We start from the raw sequence: 19,808 nt of genomic DNA, 5'->3' as shown, positions 1-19,808 counted from the left end.
CAGCTTTCTGTCCTACCAACACTCTTGCTAGTTTGTTAGGAAACAGTGTCAAAAGTCTTACTGAAAGCCAAATAGATAACATACACTGCTTTTCCCTGATCTGCCACTTTCGACACCACATTAAAGTTTGTCAGACAGGATCCTCTCTTTGTGAAGTCATGTAATATAACTGTTTCAAGATGCTGCACTATGTTTTTTCTTTAGCAGTGTTTTCATAGCTTTGTCCACTACCAAGGTTAGACTGATGAATCTCTAGTAGCCTGCTTCCTCCTTGTTCCCACTTTTGTGGTATGTGACTGTGCAGTATCTGCTCTGCTCTAGCTCTTGAGGCTGCAATAAGCACTTTCTTGGGCTTTTTCTGTGCCCTGGGTGGCTTTCATCGAGGCTCATGGCCTCATCTGCTCTCTTGAGAAAGGATATCAATCAAATATTTCTTTCTCGGTAAACGTGTTTTTGATCATTTCATAATCACTGATGCCCCCAATTTCTGATTAAGACACATCAACTTCCCCTTTTAATGTAAATACTGAGCAATAGAATTTGATTAAGATTTCTGTCTTCTGCTGGTTCCTCGCCTAATGAGTCCCAAATTCTCCATTTATGTTAACAGTCTCCCCTGTCATTTTTCCTGTCCATTATATATCTAAAAATATGTTTAAGTCCTCCATCTATTGTTTGGGCAATTTCTCCTCCATTTGGTCCTTTTGTCGCCTCACAGCCCTCTCTCCATCTCTTTGTCTTTTCTGAATAATTTTGACTGTCCTCAGCCTATTTCTCTTTTTTTAATCTTCTGAATGCTAACCCATTTTCTCTAGCCATTCTGCTACATTCTTACTGGCCTCTTTTCTTCTCTTTGCTGACCTGCCTTACCCAAATCAGAAATCTGGTATCCTATCAATGCTTCATTTTATTGTTGCCCACTGTTCCTCAGCACCCTTCAAATTCGGGTTTCATGACTGGGCTTCCTCAGCACTATTGCTCATCATCTTGAAGTCCAGGACCCTAGTCTCCATAAAGGTCAGCTCAGGTCAGAGACCAGCACTGAACTACATAGTGTGATGTTTGCTAAACCCTAAATTTCCCGATCGGGATTTCTCCGCTCTTAGCTGAAGTAGACTGAGTTCGCCTGCAAGGATCTCCACCTTGTATGCTGACCTGATGCCTCTCATCGTGCCTGAATTCACCTTCTCTCCCTGTGCTGTAGTTCTGTATATTATTGCTATGTACACAGGAACCTCTTAGACTTTTCCAGGTCAACCACACGCTGATGTCTAGTTTGTTAGGGTTAAAGGAATAACTAACAACACGATGCATGAGTTTCAGCGAATTCGTTGTGTGAGGCAGGAATCTGTGTAAATTGCACCAATATAGTGGAATGATTTGCCTATTCATGTGAGAACCAAACTTAATTATATGAAGTTCAATAAATTAGTTAAAGCGTATCTGTTCTCAGAGACAGAAATTATGAATAAGCTGGAGTGTGGGATTGCTGTCTGTATTGGCGTATTAAGACTAAGGTAAGGATTTGAGGACTGGGTCACTGGGTTAGATCAGTCATATGTGGTATTGTGGTAAGGAAGCAGCAGGGCATTGGCTTGTTTTCTTTGTGATTGTTCTACATTTTTCTATATAATATTTTAATGTAAACCATTTTTATAGTTTGTACTAGTTACACATTACATACATTTACTAAATAAGTAAGTAAATACATAAATAAATAAAGTGGATGAATGAAAAGACAGATATGTGTCCAGAGAGTTGAGAAAATTATTAAAAAAATAAAAAATAAAATTCACGCTGGACAGACCACAAGTGATCATTCTGTTATTATTCTTTCTGTAACCTGTAATCTTGATCGATTGTGCGATGACATTGTGATCAGTGATGCATGTTTAAATAATTTTTTTTAAAGTTTCTCTTTCCCTTGCTCTGTCTCTTCTGAAAAAATCGTACCCTGGGCCACTCTCGTTTCAATCCTGATTTCCCTTGCACCACAACTCCAACCACATCAAAGTCTGCCTCTGCCATGGTGAATTCCCTCTCTGCCACCCTAGTCTATGAGTTTGTTACAATGCAAATTTCCACATGTTAACTCTCTAAGATGATGCTCAGTTATCCTCTATTTTCTTTTGTTCTATTCTTATTTTTTCATTCACGATTTTATTAGCTATCCCACCTCCATTGCTGATTTCTGTCTCCCAGATTTTACTGCGTGTTAAATAGTCCTAGGTACCAGTCTGCATTTGGAGAACAGAGGGGCAGAGAAATCACAATTTTGCGTCAATTTGGTTCCAGTTGTACCCTGGTGTTCTTCGCATTGAATATCTTCTCAAAGCTGTTACAATTTGCTGGACTGGAGCAAAACGGGCACAAAGGTTGGATTAGTCTGCCCCAAATGGTTTAAAAAAATGGAAGCACATATCATTAAATGGACAATAAGGTGAGAAGTATTCCAGGATAATATTCAGTGACTACAAATGATGTTTTATGCTAAAGCACCATCTACTGGCTAAAAGTGTAACTTTTATCTTGTTCTCTTCCAAAATAAAGGTTAACAAACAAACAAAAAAGTATATATATAAATATATATATAAGGTGATATCCTATTTATTGGTGTAACTTAATATATTTCTGGACTAGCTGTATGGTTCCTGTATGAACCTATCATGCCAGTATAATAGCATGCTCTACTCCTCGATAACTGTTTCAGACCTGGTCCTACCAATAACATCTTAGTTGACTGGGAGTGACTGTAAATGTTGAATATGCATTCTCTACAGTGGCAAAATTTAGGACTGTTTTTGTTTGTCAATTTCTGCATGCAATGATCTGCTTTTCTTGATTCTTTTTTCTTAATTAGTCATCACCCAGTGTTTTATCTAAATTTCTTGTAAGCACTGTCTACATACTGTTTTTATGAAGAACTACACATCAATTCTTTTGTAGCTAGACCTAAGGAAAGACGCTCACCCCAGTTCACCCAGATCTCGCACCTAGTCAATACTACACAATAAACATGTTTAATATCAGTTATGTCAGCTAATTATCAGGTATAAAAATATGTAAGTTGGCAAATGTAGATGCATAAATGTCTTTTAAAACAGCAGCTAACATGCACAAGTATTGGCTCTGCCCCCAAACACCCCTAGATCGCTCCTTTTTTACGCACGTATATGTGCTTGTGAAAGTGAAAATATGCGCATATTTCTGAAACGGGGGCTTGACAACGGACAGCAGTTTTTATTGGTCATCTTAGACATCTCATCGGCTTTCGACACTGTCGACCATGAGATTCTTCTTTTTCAATTGCGTGAATGTGGTATCACTGACTCTGTTCTTGAATTGTTTGCCAACTACCTTGAAGGTCGTTCGCAAGCCATTAGTTTCAACAATCAGCAGTCGTCAACCTCCTTCTTAAAATATGGAGTGCCGCAAGGTTCGGCGTTATCTGCTACGCTGTTTAATATCTACCTTGCAGCTATTACTAAATTACTGACCAATGTCACAGATGGTTTCAAAAAATATGCAGATGACATCGTTTTTCATTAAAATTAGACTTTCTTGGCAAGAAACACTTGATCACCTACATCTATGTTTAACAACCATCAAACAATGGTTAAATCAAAATAAGCTTTCTCTCAATAGAAAAAAGACAGCGTTTGTACTCATTCATCGTCCTCATTCTACAACTTATATAGACACCATTAGGTTGGTTAATTCATCTTTTGCTTTGAACAAACCTATCAAAAGTCTTGGTGTCCTTCTTGACGCCACAGTTTCATTTAACCCCATATTAAAGCCATCATTAAATCTGGGTTTTCAAATTCCGTCTGATGGTCTACGTCACTTGTTGTTTAAGATTTTCTTACCGTGGTGCAAGCTATTATCTTCCCACATCTAGACTATTGTAATAGTCTTTTGTTAGGCCTACCTAAATCTAATTTGCAGCCGTTACAAAAACTACTTAAATGCTGCTGCTGCTAGACTAGTTTCTAACACCAAACCTGTTCTGCTTCACATAAATGGCTACCAATTTCAAAACGCATTAGATACAAATGTCAGTCCGGACTCTCCTCCCTGGGCGAATGCCCTTCTCAGAACCTATCATCCTACTCGGCAATTAAGATCATCACAACATGGTTTACTGAATGTGCCTTCTGTCCATCATGCCCATCTCGCATTTACACGGGAAACTGCTTTCTCTGTAGCCACTCCCTGTTGAGTACGTCGGTGCCCGACGCCTTCTCTCCGCCCTCCTTACCTCTCTGGCACCTCCCTCTCCATCCGCGGGAAGACTGGCTGCCGCGGCGTCCAATTGCCGAGGACCCTCGGGAGTTCCCGGACCGGCTCGACGCTGTAATCGCCATGTTTCCTGGAGGACTAGGGGCGTGCGCACGGCACAACCCTGATTGAAGTACCGGCATTGGCGTGAACCTCGGGGGTGTCTCCCGAAGATGACTTCACCCGCGACGGATATTTAAGGTCTTGGAATTTCCTAACACATCGAGTTAGCAAGGGTTTTGCTACCTGAGCACCTCTGCCTCCTCGGACTTACCAGAGGTACCCACTCCTCAGGGGCCTCGATCTCTCTTTGTTTTTTCAGGTGACAGTCTGGAACCGGTACTCGCTCCTCGAGGGCCCTGATCCCAGACTGGCTTTGTTTACTCTTCTGCCTGGAAGTCTTCACTACCAACTATATCAGCTACATCAGTAAGTTACCATCGTTCTCTCTGAGCTTTCCCTGGAACCAGGTACTCGCTCCTCGAGGGCCTATACTTTCCAGCTCCTGGGCTTCATTGGGACATTGTGTGAGTGTTATCATCTGCATTCCCTGCCTACTCACTATATCTGTGTCTCTCTTCAGCTCAGCCTCCAGGGATCGTTGTTCCAGTATCTGAGGAACTACAGCCCAGCCGGGCTTACCAGCTCACTACTGCCATCTCTGGTGGTTCAGTATACTGTCTGATAAAAGAACTAGTGTGTGTTTGTCTCCTAACTCTGAGCCTGACCGGTGGCCTCTCTCAGGATCATCCCCCCAGGGGCGTGGTCATCTGCCACTGGTCCAAGGATCCACCCTCAACTCTCATATATAACAACAGATTGCTAACTACTATCTGATTGCTCCTCCCATCAGGCATCAGATCAATAACAGATTGCTAACTCCAGCAACTCAGTCCTGAACAGGTTGCTAACTCCTCAGTAGACTGTTAACTCCAAACTGAACAGATTGCTAACTCCATGGATCCGGCACAATTGAATGCTTTGCAGACCATACCGGAACTGGCCAAGCACATTATGGAGCAGCAAGACACCTTGGAGAAACTTGCTGCAGCATTTCATCAACTACACACACAGAAGGTTCAAGGCATAACCTCCAACCAAGAAGGTCAGTCACCGGAGGTAACTTTGAAGACTGCTGTACCACTGGCGGCTCCAATCCGCTTTTCTGGAGAAATCCAGAAGAACTAGGGCTTTTTAAACCAGTGCTGCATGCACTTTGCCTTACAGCCGTCTCTATTTCCTACAGCTCTCTCCAAGACTACCTACATCCTTTCATACCTGGATGGTAGGGCTTTGTCGTGGGCATCTACCTTGTGGGAACACAAGGACTCCATTTTGCAGGACATAGAGGGATTTATGGACTTGTTTAAATCTGTTTTTGATTACCCTGCTCGAATGTCTGCAGACGGTTCTGCTTTATTGGATTTGAAGCAAGGCAGCAGATCATTGGCTGAATTTGCCATAGAGTTCAAAACTCTTGCAGCAGAACTTTGCTGGGACCCCAAATGTCTCAAGACTCTCTTCTGCAGAGTTCTGGATAATGGTTTGAAGGATGAGCTGGCCGCTCGCCAAACACCTGACTCACTGGACGAATAAATACCCTTAGCTACTCGGATTGATCTACGACTCCGGGACAAGGTGAAGGAACTCCGGCCTAGGGTGGTACCTGGGTTGAAACAGGCCAGTGCTGTCTCTACACCGCAGATGGTTCCAGTAACCCCTGCTGCTGATACAGATGAACCTATGCAACTTGGTCATGGACATTTGACTACTAAAGAGAGAAGATTTCAAAAGAAGAGTGGCCTTTGCATGTACTGTGGTCAGCCTGGCCACGATGTCTCTACACTACACTCAGCACTAATGGGTCAAAGTCCTACATGAAGACTATTCTTGGGCCTTACCGCACCCTCTCCTTTGCTCTCTCTCCCAGTCTCATTGACCTATGGACCAGTCACGGTTCGGACTCCTGCCCTGGTGGACTCGGGGGCAGGAAGCAACTTCATTCTCAGAAGTCTAGTGGAACATTTGAGGATCCCCCTCATCAAGTTGAAAAACCCACTATGATTATCATCCATTCATGGAGAACCCTTTCCGGGAGATGTTACTTGCCAAACTGAATCACTCTCCGCACCGGAGCTCTTCATATGGAATCGCTCTCCTTCTTCATACTGGAAAGGGCTGTGCACCCCATCGTCCTGGGGTTACCCTGGTTGCAAGTACACCAACCCCAATTCGACTGGGCATCTTTGGATCTCTCCCACTGGGGCCCAGAATGTCATGGGAAATGCCTTAAGGAGATATCACCTATTATTGCTAGACCTGCGACTCCAGCAGTACCGGGCCTGCCGCTCCGATGCACCCCCTTCGGGGATGCCTTCTCCAAGGGAGTAGTTGATATTCTTCCTCCACTGGAGTCCTATGATTGTACCATTCAACAGAAGTCTAAGACTGAGTCTCCGAAGGGACAGGTGTACTCTCTCTCAGCATTCGAGAATAAAGCAACATCGGAAGAAAATCTCCAGAGGGGCTTTACTCAACCATCAAAGTTGCCAGCTGGTGTGCACATTTGCCTTGGGGGAAAAAAAGACAATGCAATAACCAGTGAATGTTCTTCAATACCTCGAGACGAAGACGATGCAATAGCCAGCGAATGTTCTTCAGTACCTCGAGATGAAGACAATGCAATAGCCAGCGAATGTTCTTCAATACCTCGAGACGAAGACGATACATTAATCAGTGAATATCCTTCAATATATCAGGACAAAGAGGATACAACTCTTAGTGAACTATTTTCAATATCTCAAGACTCACTTATTTTCAGTTCAGAAGATGAGATAGAACTCAAAATCACAGAGATTCTGGATGTTCGTAGAAGAGGCAAGACTTTTGAATACCTTCTAAAGTGGGAAGGTTTCGGCCCCGCAATGCACTCGTGGGAGCCTCAGACCAATATCCTGGACAAAGAGATGCTTTGTCAGTTCCATCTCGTGCATCCTTCAAAACCTAAGCCTGGTACCCGAAGAGGAAGTCGCCCTTTGAAGGGGGTTATTGTTGTGCCCATCAGTGCCCAACGCCCTCTCTCCGCCATCCTTACTTCTCTGGCGCCTTCCTCTCCGTCTGCGGGAAGACTGGCTGCCATGGTGTCCAATTGCCGAGGACCCTCGGACGTTCCTGGACCGGCTTGACGCTGTAATCGCCATGTTTCCTGGAGGACTAGGGGCGTGCGTGCGTGTGGCGCGACCCCGATTGAAGTACCGTCATTGGTGCTAACCTCGGGAGCGTCCCCCAAAGATGACGTCACCTGCGACGATATTTAAGGACTTGGAATTTGCTAACACATCGAGTTAGCAAGGGTTTCACTACCTGAGCAATTCTGCCTCCTCGGACTTACCAGAGGTACCCGCTCCTCGGGGGCCTCGCTCTCTTTTTGTTTTTTCAGGTGACAGTCTGGAACCAGTACTCGCTCCTCGAGGGCCCTGATCCCAGACTTGCTTCGTTTACTCTTCTGCTTGGAAGTCTTCACTACCAACTATATCAGCTACATCAGTGAGTTACCATCGTTCTTCTCTGAGCTTTCCCTGGAACCAGGTACTCGCTCCTCGAGGGCCTATACTTTCCAGCTCCTGGGCTTCATTGGGATATTGTGTGAGTGTTACCATCTGCATACCCTGCCTTCTTACTATATCTCAGTCTCTCTTCAGCTCAGCCTCCAGGGATCGCTGTTCCAGTATCTGAGGAACTGCAGCCCAGCCGGGCTTACCAGCTCACTACTGCCATCTCTGGTGGTTCAGTATACTGTCTGATAAAAGAACTAGTGTGTGTTTTTCTCCTAACTCTAAGCCTGACCGGTGGTCCCTCTCGGGATCATCATCCGGGGGCGTGGTCATCTGCCACTGGTCCAAGGATCCACCCTCAACTCTCATATATAACAACAGATTGCTAACTACTGTCTGATTACTCCTTCCATCAGGTATCAGATCAATAGCAGATTGCTAACTCCAGCAACTCAGTCCTGAACACTCCCTCTACTTGGAACACCTTACCTTTTGAGGTCCGAATGCTTTAGAAATTTAGGCTGAAGAAATTTAGGCTTTCCCTAAGAAACTTCCTCCTTCAATGCTCCTAATGTAAGGTCTGAACTTCTGATGCTTTTGTATGTGATATTATTGTTGTTTGTTCTTGATATTATTTTCTGGACATTCTATTGTAAATCACCTAGGCCACAATTCTGTTGTGTTAAGCGATCAATAAATTTTAATAAATGAAAAAAAAAATTGTATGCTAATTTTTATGCATGTAATGTTTTGAAAATTCGCCCTTTAATGAATTATGGTGCTGTAGAAGTTGGCTAATGGCTGACCCTGATAGATATGTGTTTATTCAATCTGTAGACTAAGGGGTTCATTTTTAAAAGAATTCACATGTATAAATGTAACTACTATTGTAGCAATTTTCAAAAGCCATTTACCTGCATAAAGTGTATTTATGCAGGTAAATTCTATGGACAATTCAATGGCAGATATTGTAGCAATTTTCAAATGCCCACTTACATGGGTAAAATGTATTTATACATGTAAGACCCAATTTAATGTGTAAATGTTTTGTAAAAACAGTGATCAGGGCTGGATTTAGCCACAGGCAACAGAGGCCTATAACTAGGCCATCAAATTCTGGAGACATCAAAAACTGGGACTCCCTCCACTGCTATCTGATTTCCAGAACAATGTCACCCCAACCTGAATTTTCTGTCTATGGGCACTATAATTTTAAATCCAACCCTGAATGAGATGCTAATGGCATTGACTGCCATCGCCCACATATTTGTCAGTAATACCCATGAAAAAGATTTTGAACATACAGTAATTGCTTCATAACTGTGGACAGTAGTCTGTTTTGGTTTTTTTTGTTGGCAATTTCTGTACACATACATTTGGAAAACAAGGACTGCCATTAAGCCTGAGAGGATTAAAAAAAAACTGTCCCTGCAGCAGGCAGCTGTGGCCAACCCAGAATTACAGGATAATGGCCAAAGCTACAATAATGAAGAGTCAATATTGTTGTAGTTATAGGAGGAGGACAGTGGTTTATAATTTCTTTACAGCACCATCCTAAGAAATACAAAAGTAATGAAGGCAGTTGATGCCATCCAACTGATTCTCAGAATGGTTAATGAGTTCAACATGACAATATTACCCTTAAAGAATAAGAGAATGAACCTATTTTTAGCCATGCCTCAATGAGTCAATTGAATAGATCCTTGAAAGCATAATGCAGGTTTTTAGACATCTACGGCATATACGACTAGATCTCTCTGAAGAGGGCAATTTTCAGATGGATCTCATCAGCTGAGTCAGCCACTAGATCAAAGACCTTGAAAATCACCCCGTGGTGTGGCTAAATCTGGCTGCTGGCTTTCACTAAGCTCTAGTTAGCTGATTTTAAATCTAGACATCCCAATCTGTGGGAATCCAAGATGGCCACATCCTGAGGGCCTCGCAATGGTCTCCCTGCCCTTCTGCCTTTTCCTAAAAAAACATTTATCTTTTCTCATTGAATTTCTGTGATGGGTAAGAGGAAAAGCAAAGTTAGAGCTTACTGGACTGATACTGCAATGTCTATTCTAATGGTCCCTCCCACTGAAAAATCTCTCCACCTGGGTTCCCTTTTGGAAAGCTCTGTGGAGTGGTTGCTGGGTAGTGAGGAAGCCATAGATTCACTTTCCCTTGACCCTGACTAGGAAACATCGCTATCTCCCAAGCAGCATCATGCTCCCTTGCAACCTGGCATGTTGTTGGCCAAGGGGAGAGAACAATGAGTAATGTCATCGTAGCTTGATGACATTAATAGGCAGTCTGGGATGGTGTTTCACCTTTGCTGGATATTGGGGAAGCAGCCAGATGGGTGTGCAGAGGTATTCTTATGCTCTCTTCCCAAGCTCTCTGTGATTACTCTTGAGTTGATATGGGAAGCTATCACCAAGCTTTCACAACAGTTGAGTCAATTCGTAACTAAGGTATATCTGCATGTTTACAGCAGACCTAAGAACAGACTGTGGTTCTATCTCAGAAAATAGACATGTTGGAAATAAAGGTTGCTCCTATACAAGATTCTGTGAGGATGACTTTCAAGGGTAACCTTTCCTTGGTAAATAAAAGTTGAAAATTTAGAAGATGTTATTGGAAGACGTACCATCTGTCTTATTAATTTTTCTAAGCAATGTTTGATATCTCCTGTTGAAATGCTTACAAAATATTTTTTGGTGGTATTGAAAATACCAGAGAATCATATTCCCCCAATATCTAAAGTTTATTCTTCACCTACAAGTTATTTGCAAGTTGGGGCTTCTCAATTTTCTATGGATTATTTGAATTTGATGTCTTTTTTTGAAAAACCCATGGAAGAAAGGGTTTTGCCAGCTACCTTTATTGTTACCCTGGTTTTGGACTCTGATAGAGACTATATTTTGAAATTATTTCTTGCAATTGTTTCTTGCAATTGTGATGTTTCTTTCTTGGGGTTGACAATTTTATTTCCATATGTTGCTAAGACTACTCAGATTAAGAGAATGTTTTTGATACTCCTGCCTGGTGCTGTTCAGTTAGGAACTTTGTTTTGGCTTAACTTTGCTTGTAAATGTATTATTAAATATTTTCTTTGAACCTTCTCAGTTGGCAATCTTCCTCTCTGATACGTAGGCAAAGATTGATACTCCCCTACCTCCGGATACTACTGTAGAACGAAAGGGATAACCTCAGTTTGTTGTTTGGTTTATTTTGTTTGCCAATATTTCTTGGACATTGGGTTTGGGTTGCTCCATTTTGGTGGTCTATCTTGATATGAAAGATTATTAATTTTCATTATTCTAAGTCCCTTATCCTCCTTCTTTCATGTTGTTACTCAACAAGTATTTATTGGATGTATATTAATAATGATACTAAAAAAAACCTAGGCACTCCCAGAGGTGTAACTCAGTAGAGGAAAAAACTACACATATATACTGAACATTCATAGATTCGCGTGTACTTTCCCCTGCCTAACACCCGATCTGCAGATATAGCTGGGGGAGGGAGGGGTGCAAAGCTGGCAGGTATGATGGTTAGTTCACAGGCAGAGTTTACCTTGGTGGCTTTTCTTGGAAAATGCTCTAGTAACACAGGAATGAAAGTGCCCATGCACTTTGCTGCTATGCAGCTTGGTGAAAATTCCCCCCTTCCCACCCCCCGCAAAATATTAATTTGGGAAAGCACTCAAGAATGAGCCCATACAAGCACCCTATTCCAGCACCTGATGCAACTTTGCATTCCGTTGATGGAGTCTTGAATGTTGATGCTGCTTTTTAGATCTTGCATTTTAATGAGAGGTATGACAATTCTCCAGAACCTGTATGGAATATCCCAGTATTTTTTTTTTAACTATGTCACAGTTACAGAAATACCAGCTTTAAATAAATGCTAATTCTCAGTGATGTGTAAACAACACAATAACACGGCACTGCTCTATGTGACTTCATTTTAGGAATGGTTCTAAACTAGCACCTACTTCACTGTCAACAATTTTCATGACAATTATGACATAATTAACAGTAATATCTGATTTCTTGGGGGAATTACCTTTAAATAACACCTAGTTTATCTTGAAGGTAAACTAAGGCAGGGTTATGAATCTAAGAATTCAGTTGTCAGATATGGTGATGCCTACTATGAAAATGTGATTTATTATTATGTTCTGTTATATATTATATCCTATTATTAAATATAGGGAATATTTTGCAAGGGTACAGTACTTGTAAAGAAATGTAGTGTAAATGAATTCACTGCTCTGCATCCATTTTTTATGAGGATGAGACATGTAATGTAAGTCAATCTGCTACAAATAGCTTGCAATCAGTTTCCATTGATTAAAACGGAGCATTTCCTTTGGTACTTTGATAGGTAAAAAAAAAGTACTTTATGTTGCAAGGTCCTATTCAAAAAAATATTGGTTGGTGGTGCTTTTAGATGTTATTATTGTGCAGACAGTTGTGGCTCAATAACACTTAAAATAAACTGTAAATTGCTATTTTATAAAAGCTGAATATCCCATGGTGATCAAGTGGCTATCAATCACAAACATGACAATATGTCAGTTTCTTGTTTAACTTTGGCACTACCAAAGAAGAGAGGAAATTATGCTCAATGCAGTAGGATGAAGCCAGTGTAACTGTAACTGACAGCGACCTACAGACCACATCTAGCTATTGTGTGTGAACCTGTTAAAAAAAAAGCAATCTGTAGTGTATTTTAGAACCATTATTGGCTAGCCCCTAGTTACATATGAACTTCTCAAATAATCATGAACATTTTGAAAAATGGGTATGTTAATGTGATCAAGTTATATGTTTTTCTTTTTTTTTTTGATGGGATGAGTTGGGGGGGAAAGATACCCAATTGATATTGGCATGCTTGCTTTATGGTGCATCACTGATAATTTATAAAGTTTACTGTAAAGATGTGTGTACTCATATTCATTATGTGCTGGCTACATTTGGAGTTTGTTCCCAGTTTCTCTATGAAATCATAATGCTAGGTATACTCTTCACTTGCATATTCCATACCAAAAACAGTGCATGCCACAACACAGCAAGAATTCCGAGAGAATTCTGAAGAAGCTGAGGGGCTGTTTTTTTTCTCCTAAATCAGCTAAATATTTCTATACCAATTAAAAACTGTGACTCTTTGCAATTACGGTTGGTAACTGTGCATCTCATTACTGCAGATGTAGTGTTCTTTTCAAACTCTATGAATAGGTATTACTTTCAGTCCCAAACCAGTAAATAAGGCCAATCGGTGAGGCCAATATCAGAGACTAGGCAGATAGTCAGAATGAAAATTTTAGCAGTAAGACCACGTGTAAAACATTAACAGGTGAATTTTGAAAGGAGTTACGCATTTAAATGTAACGTAATATTGAAGCAATTTTCAAACACCATTTATCTGCATTAAGTGCACTAAACATGGGTAAAAACATATTTACAATTCAATGGCATAGATTGTAACACTGTTCAAAAGCCCGCTTACATAAGTAAAGTACATTTACACATGTAAAACCCAGTTTTAAATGTTTAAATGCTTTTGATAATCAGGCCCTACAGAATCAGTTAAAACACTGTAGGTGGTCATGTATGCATCATGTGATGAGATTTTATGTGCCAGAAAAGGCTGTATTGGCCATGCTTACTGGTTAGTTTGGGCATTCTTTGGAGAGCAAGGGGCTTTTGCGCAGCCAGTATGAAGCCACATCCCAAGTGTGTTGGGCCTTTAACATTTTGGGCTTGTGACAGCTATGCTAAATGAACACGCATGCAACAAATTGGAGCCGCTATACACAAAGGGGTAGATTTTCAGACAAGCGCGAACAGCCTACTTTTGTTTGCGCTCCAGGCGCAAACAAAAGTACGCTGGATTTTAGTAGATACGCGCGTAGTCGCGCGTATCGGCTAAAATCCTGGATCGGCGCGCGCAAGGCTATCGATTTTGTATAGCCTGCGCGCGCCGAGCCGCGCTGCCTCCCCCCGTTCCCTCCAAGGCCGCTCCGAAATCGGAGCGGCCTCGGAGGGAACTTTCCTTTGCCCTCCCCTCACCTTACCCTCCCTTCCCCTACCTAACCCACCCACCCGGCCCTGTCTACACCCCCCCCTTACCTTTGTCGGGGGATTTACGCCTCCCGGAGGGAGACGTAAATCCCCGCGCGCCAGCGGGCCTGCTGCGCGCCGGGCCGCGACCTGGGGGCGGGTACGGAGGGCGCGGCCACGCCCCCGGGCCGTAGCCACGCCCCGTACCCGCCCCCAAAACGCTGCCGACACGCCCCCGAAACGCCGCGACGACCGGGCCCGCCCCCCGACACGCCCCCGACACGCCCCCCTCCGAGAACCCCGGGACTTACGCGAGTCCCGGGGCTCTGCGCGCGCCGGGAGGCCTATGTAAAATAGGCTTCCCGGCGCGCAGGGCCCTGCTCGCCTAAATCCGCCCGGTTTTGGGCGGATTTAGGCGAGCAGGGCTCTGAAAATCTACCCCAAAGGTTTTCTCCCATTTTGTTTCCATGGGAAAAATGCTTCACACACAGGCCTCACTGTGTCTTGAAATGGGTTATTTAGATCAGTGGCTCTCGATTCAGGTCCTTGAGCTGCCAATCCCCCTCCTCCCAAGTCTAGTTTTCAAAAAGCTCACAATGAATGTTCAAGAGATACATATGGTCGACCAACAGGTTAACTTTCCTAGTTTTGGTCTTCTGAGACCCTGATCTGTTGTTGGTGGAGAAGAGAAGGCAGGTTCTAGTACAGCGCCCAACAGGCACTCAGCGTGCCTACTTTTTCGCCACACAGACCCAGCCAATATTCAAACACGAATTACCTGTGTGTGCTGTGCTTGAATATTAACTTCCTATGCAGCAAAAAAGTATGAAACTACCCTTACACCATCTAAAACAACAGTGTAAAGTTTACACATCTGCCCTGCGTGTACAGTTTTGAAACATTCATGTATGCAGTTTTCTCTCCTGACCAAGTTACACCCTGGGAATACCTTCGTTTTCGGCCTGCCGCGGGAAATATCGTATTTCCTCTGGTTTGGGCCTTTGAAATTCGGGGGGGGGGGGGGGGGGGGGACAGGACTCAAATTTTAGGTTAGTGAGCACTATGGGAGTTAGTGTGCACTAACCCAAAACCGAATTTTTCCCAAAATTCTGGGAAAAATTTGTTCAGGTTTCGGGGTCCCTGAACCAGGACGAATTAGGCAATTTTGTTGAAATTGCCTAATTCGTCCTAAACGATAGCACATCCCTACCTCTTATTACTACAGTTAAAGTACATTCATTGTGAGAGTATACACAGGCCCGAAAATCCACTTGGTGAGATTCAGTCTTTCTACCCCCAGACGTCCCATTTTTACCCATGTAGTTCCTTAATCAGCATTGGATAATTTGCCTTTGGTCATGTGCCATTGATCCGAAGCATCAGATTTTGCGCCTTTTATTAATTTATTCATCTTGCAGACATTAGGTTGGAAGTCCTCACCAAACCTAACTCATATGACTAAGTTGCCCTTTCTGATCAGTATCACTGGCTATAAGTTGAGCTCCGCTGTTCACACAGCTTGTACTAGACTTGATCTATTTTGCACCAATAAATCTATTGAGAAAATAAGCCCAAATCCCTGCTTAATTTCCTCTCTGACTGATGATAACAAATTAAAACTGTGGAAACTTCATTATGCATTACATATTTATGTTTAAGGATTTGTATAAATGCTTTGTATAAAATTTTACATTTATAGTATGCTTATGGGGAATTAAGGGCTACAAACCAGCTGTAGATACCACCTTTATATTGGACTACCTTAATACATCTATGACTATATATTTTTTTTTTAGAGTTCTCGTCCCTTCACCAGGTCAGTGAAGAAACAGCACAGTTACACTGAGTGCACTAGAGTCAGCTAGGTCTTAGGCTGCCCGCATGCATCATTATAGCCTGTCAAACCCTTTGCTCCGCATGCTTAAAGAATTTCTACAAATCGCCACTAGATGGCAGTAATACATGCCTTTCAAATATCTAAGCAGCAAAATTGGATTTCACTGCACCAACTTGCTTTAGGTGAATATTATGTGCTATTTTAATAGTGTGCCTTTATTTTATAAGTTCATTTAACTATTAAATATTATTTTAATATGGTTCTCAGTGACATGCAATGCTTGTAAGTACAGTGACAGGTTAGCAGATGGATGGAAAAATAAAAAGGCAGTTTTAAGGTTACAACTTAATCTCCAGTTAAATTCTGGAGCCCTTCCTTTTTTCCTGCACCTTTTACTGACATGTTGTATTTTGTAAATTTACTGTAGACTTTTTTTTTCAATTGTACTAAAAATTAAATCAACTAGGGCAAGAGGAAATTATCTAACAGCAAATCAGTGTTTTAAGGTAGTTTTAAGGTTACAACTTAATCTCCAGTTAAATTCTGGAGCCCTTCCTCTTTTCCTTCACCTTTTACTGATATTGTGTTTTGTAAATTTATTGTAGACTTTTTTTTTTCAATTGTATTAAAAATTAAATCAACTAGGGCAAGAGGAAATTATCTAAACAGCAAATCAGTGTTTGTTACTATCAGAAACGACCAGTACATCAGTAATATATACAGAACAGGATTACTATGAAGAATAGCTCTGCTTTTCTCTAGCAAACATCTGACATACAGACCACTGTATTCCAACTATCTAGTTACTTCATCTGGTATTTAGTCTCAAGCTGTGTGGTTAAGGAAAGCGAAGCAGTCATACCCAGTCACTCACATAGCTGCTTTCATGCGTATTGTTAGCACAGACACGGGACAGAGGGTGCCTGTCAAGAATGGAACTGGAGCCTGCAGTGTCTCACTCAAAACAATGTCTCTTGTGCAGAGGCGACAGTGCTTACCCCAACTGACTGAGGGTGGACGGTGGCATGTTGTGCAGATGATGTTGCTGCCAGCCAGTAACAGAGCCAAGATGTAGGGCACTCGCCGTGTGAAACCCAGAGAGAGAGGACAGATCTGCACTGCTTAGCGAGTACTCTAGATTTCAAGACAGACAAGAAAGAATAATAATTAAAAAAAAAAAATCTCCAGACCTGGCAATCAATGTAAGTATAACAGCAAGTGTTACATTTTTAATGGTCACTGCTTGTTAGATTTTTTTCACTGTTCCAACGATAACACTTGTCCAATGCCGAAGGTTACTGAGGCTCGGACAAGGACCTCAGTATGATTCAAGTGCTCAGCCTATGGAGCCCTTAGATAGCCTGTAACAACCTCATATATACACAGCTATCTGCAATGATAAACCTCTGTCTAACTCTATTTAATAGACAGCAACCTAGTTTCACTGCCAGCATGCACTATAAAAGGAAGCACACTGCATAATGTTTACTGCACTCTTTACAATCTAACCCTGAAGTGCCTTATAATATTTATAAAATCTGAACAAGTTATTTTACATTGTGTGGCTCTAAACTGTTCCATGATACTGAAATAGAGATAAGAATCAGTCAGTTTCCTGCCATTTTAATAATTAATTATGTAAACATGGCATACATGTAAGGCCTATGATTTGTCATTTCTTAACTGCAACATATCTAATGCCTGTTAGTAACACAGTGTCCAGGATGTATCTAATTCGGCCTTCTGATTGAGGATCTGTCTATTTCTACCATGCCTCATCCTGCAGTTCCAAAATGCCACAGCACAGCCTCAAGGGCCATATCATAAAAACATTATGGAACTGCACAAGATAACTGTGAGTGATATCATCTCATCTCACACGTGTGGGTATACCATTTGCATTACCTCTACCCTGTTGTGCCATAATGGTTACTAATACCATGATCTTGAACATAGATAAAAGTTGCAATGTCACTGAAGGATGACATTGGTGAAGCCATGCCAATGCTGTAGTGGCCAGGAAAAAGCATTTTATGAAAATCAGTAAGATTATCCTTGGCAAATCAGCAGTTTTAAGTTTTACTGGGACTTTGTGAAGCCAGATCATGTAGTAATAAACAGATGCAACAGCCAAAGACCTCTGATCAGGTACAGTCACAGTCCACAAAAATCAGGACACCAGTCAACTAGGTGAAGAAGCAAATGCTGGGCTGAAAACACAGAGCATCTCACTGAGTGAAGCAGAACTGATGAGAGCCCCTTGATAAGAAACAGGTCACATCACTGAAAGAGATGAACTATTTAATATAAGGGGCAGCAATCTATTCCCCATTCACCCTTCCATTAAATATTTCTGTCAAGGTTGACTAGGATGTTGATTTTTGTGGACTGTAATGACAATGACAAACACTCACAGGAATGCTGGAGCTGGAGTGCCACCTTTATAACTGAATATAAATTCTTTAGACTTGCAATACAGTATGCATAACAGATGAGGATTCACAGCTGCACCAGATCAGGGAGTACACAATTTAAATAGTACAAGGACTGCATACCACTGTCAGCAGTTTTACACCTGAAACTGGTGATGAGCTCAAAAGTCTCCTACTGAGAACTTTTATTCACACCCATGCTAAATCAACCAAGAGTCTTGCAATTATTGTAGTGCCAAACTGAAATATTAAACAAAATCCTATTGATATTCATATTTTACATCTGTCGGCATCTTTGTCACCAATTTTGTATCATACGCCTTATTTACAGAGATATAATACTTACCAGTACCATATGTTGTTGAAATGGCCGACGGGTATCCTCCCATTCCTTGCCCTGGCAAAGTAGGGGTTGCTACGGAAACCACTGGGGTAGCCAATGACTGAGCTGACTGGGAGTTATTTATCCTCTGGTTCTTACAAAGTAAATAAGAAACAAAAATTAATGCTTTTCTGCGATTTTTGTACCATTTTGTCCAATATATCTGATTTTGATAGGATTATCAGGCATACAAACTACAACATGCCACAAACTTCACTAAATTCATTATTTAACATGTGGCTCCTATGAACTCTGCCAACCCTATCATTTACAGGCCTTCAAGAGACCAGCTGTCGCCATAGTAACTCATTACATCAGTGTCTCCTAGGCAACTGAACTTGTAACAAGTAAAGATTGCTTTATTGTGGGTAGAAAACAGACCATGTGGAAAGCTGATGAAATATGTATACTGTACTTCCATTGTTTCTGCCATCATTGAAATGCAAAAATTTCATTAAAATCCAGAAATACTGGATCGTATGTTCAGTGATTCAGCAGGGAAAGTGCAACAGCGCTGCATAGAACCGTCTGACCAGCAGATGGCACTCCAACCATTTCATGGTCTCTATCAGCAGCCGCCCCCAAAAGCACACCAGGCAGCACAAACGCTGTATTTATTTTCTGACTGCCCATTCTCATGTCCAGAATAACCCAAACATTCTAACAACAAATTCGTTAACGATGGGGGGGTGAACTTCTGCACGGGAATACTCTTTTTTTTTTTTAACCGAAGAACTCAGCCAATTTCGGGTTTGGTGCCCTACTTTTCAGAGTTCACGTAATCTTTTATTGCCACTTAAAAGCAGATCCAATGATTAATTTCACGTCAGTCATTAATGGTGAACACCATTACTACTTACCAAAAGCAGATCAACATCCTCAGACTGAGAGCATGGGAAAGGAGGATTAATTAATAATTAGTGAATGTAAAGTTTAGTGGGCATAACCTTTGTATTACTTTGCACTAAATTGTACTGCAGGCAGAACAGCTTTTGAATGAGTCCACATACAGTATCTTGCTCTCTCTCATATGTACATATACAAAATGCCTGCTTATGCACATATATTGATATCCATATATGCATACACACATTCATATGTACACACAAAGACAAATATATATGCTTAACCTTTTGACTGAATATTAATTATAGGTGTATTTTATGTTATCCACCTAGGATTTTAGAGCCTAGAAATGTTTAAATAAATAAATAACCATCGGTACAATAAGTATGCTGTTCTTTGATTTCCTAATGAGGTATCTGG

The 19,808-nt window shown here is 41.6% G+C and overlaps 1 protein-coding gene across 10 annotated transcripts in view; it reads right to left on the bottom strand.

Annotated features, from left to right (window-relative positions):
* MEF2C (myocyte enhancer factor 2C) overlaps window positions 1-19,808 on the bottom strand; it is a 354,211-nt gene that overhangs the window by 6,546 nt on the left and 327,857 nt on the right. For 9 of the 10 annotated variants that reach the window (XM_029573591.1, XM_029573607.1, XM_029573583.1 and 6 more), the window contains 2 exons: window positions 18,507-18,636; window positions 16,727-16,862 (listed from right to left, as the gene is read on the bottom strand). In XM_029573591.1, the coding sequence (XP_029429451.1) occupies window positions 16,727-16,862; window positions 18,507-18,636 (266 nt within the window). Of the gene's footprint in view, window positions 1-16,722; window positions 16,863-18,506; window positions 18,637-19,808 lie in introns of those variants that run through there. The other variant, XM_029573599.1, reaches the window with a different exon arrangement.

Source organism: Rhinatrema bivittatum, chromosome 1 (genome assembly GCF_901001135.1).
Source record: "Rhinatrema bivittatum chromosome 1, aRhiBiv1.1, whole genome shotgun sequence".
In the NCBI taxonomy this organism is placed as follows: domain Eukaryota; kingdom Metazoa; phylum Chordata; class Amphibia; order Gymnophiona; family Rhinatrematidae; genus Rhinatrema; species Rhinatrema bivittatum.
The sequence above is the reverse complement of the archived record's forward strand: the minus strand, read 5'-3'. Positions and strand labels throughout refer to the sequence as shown.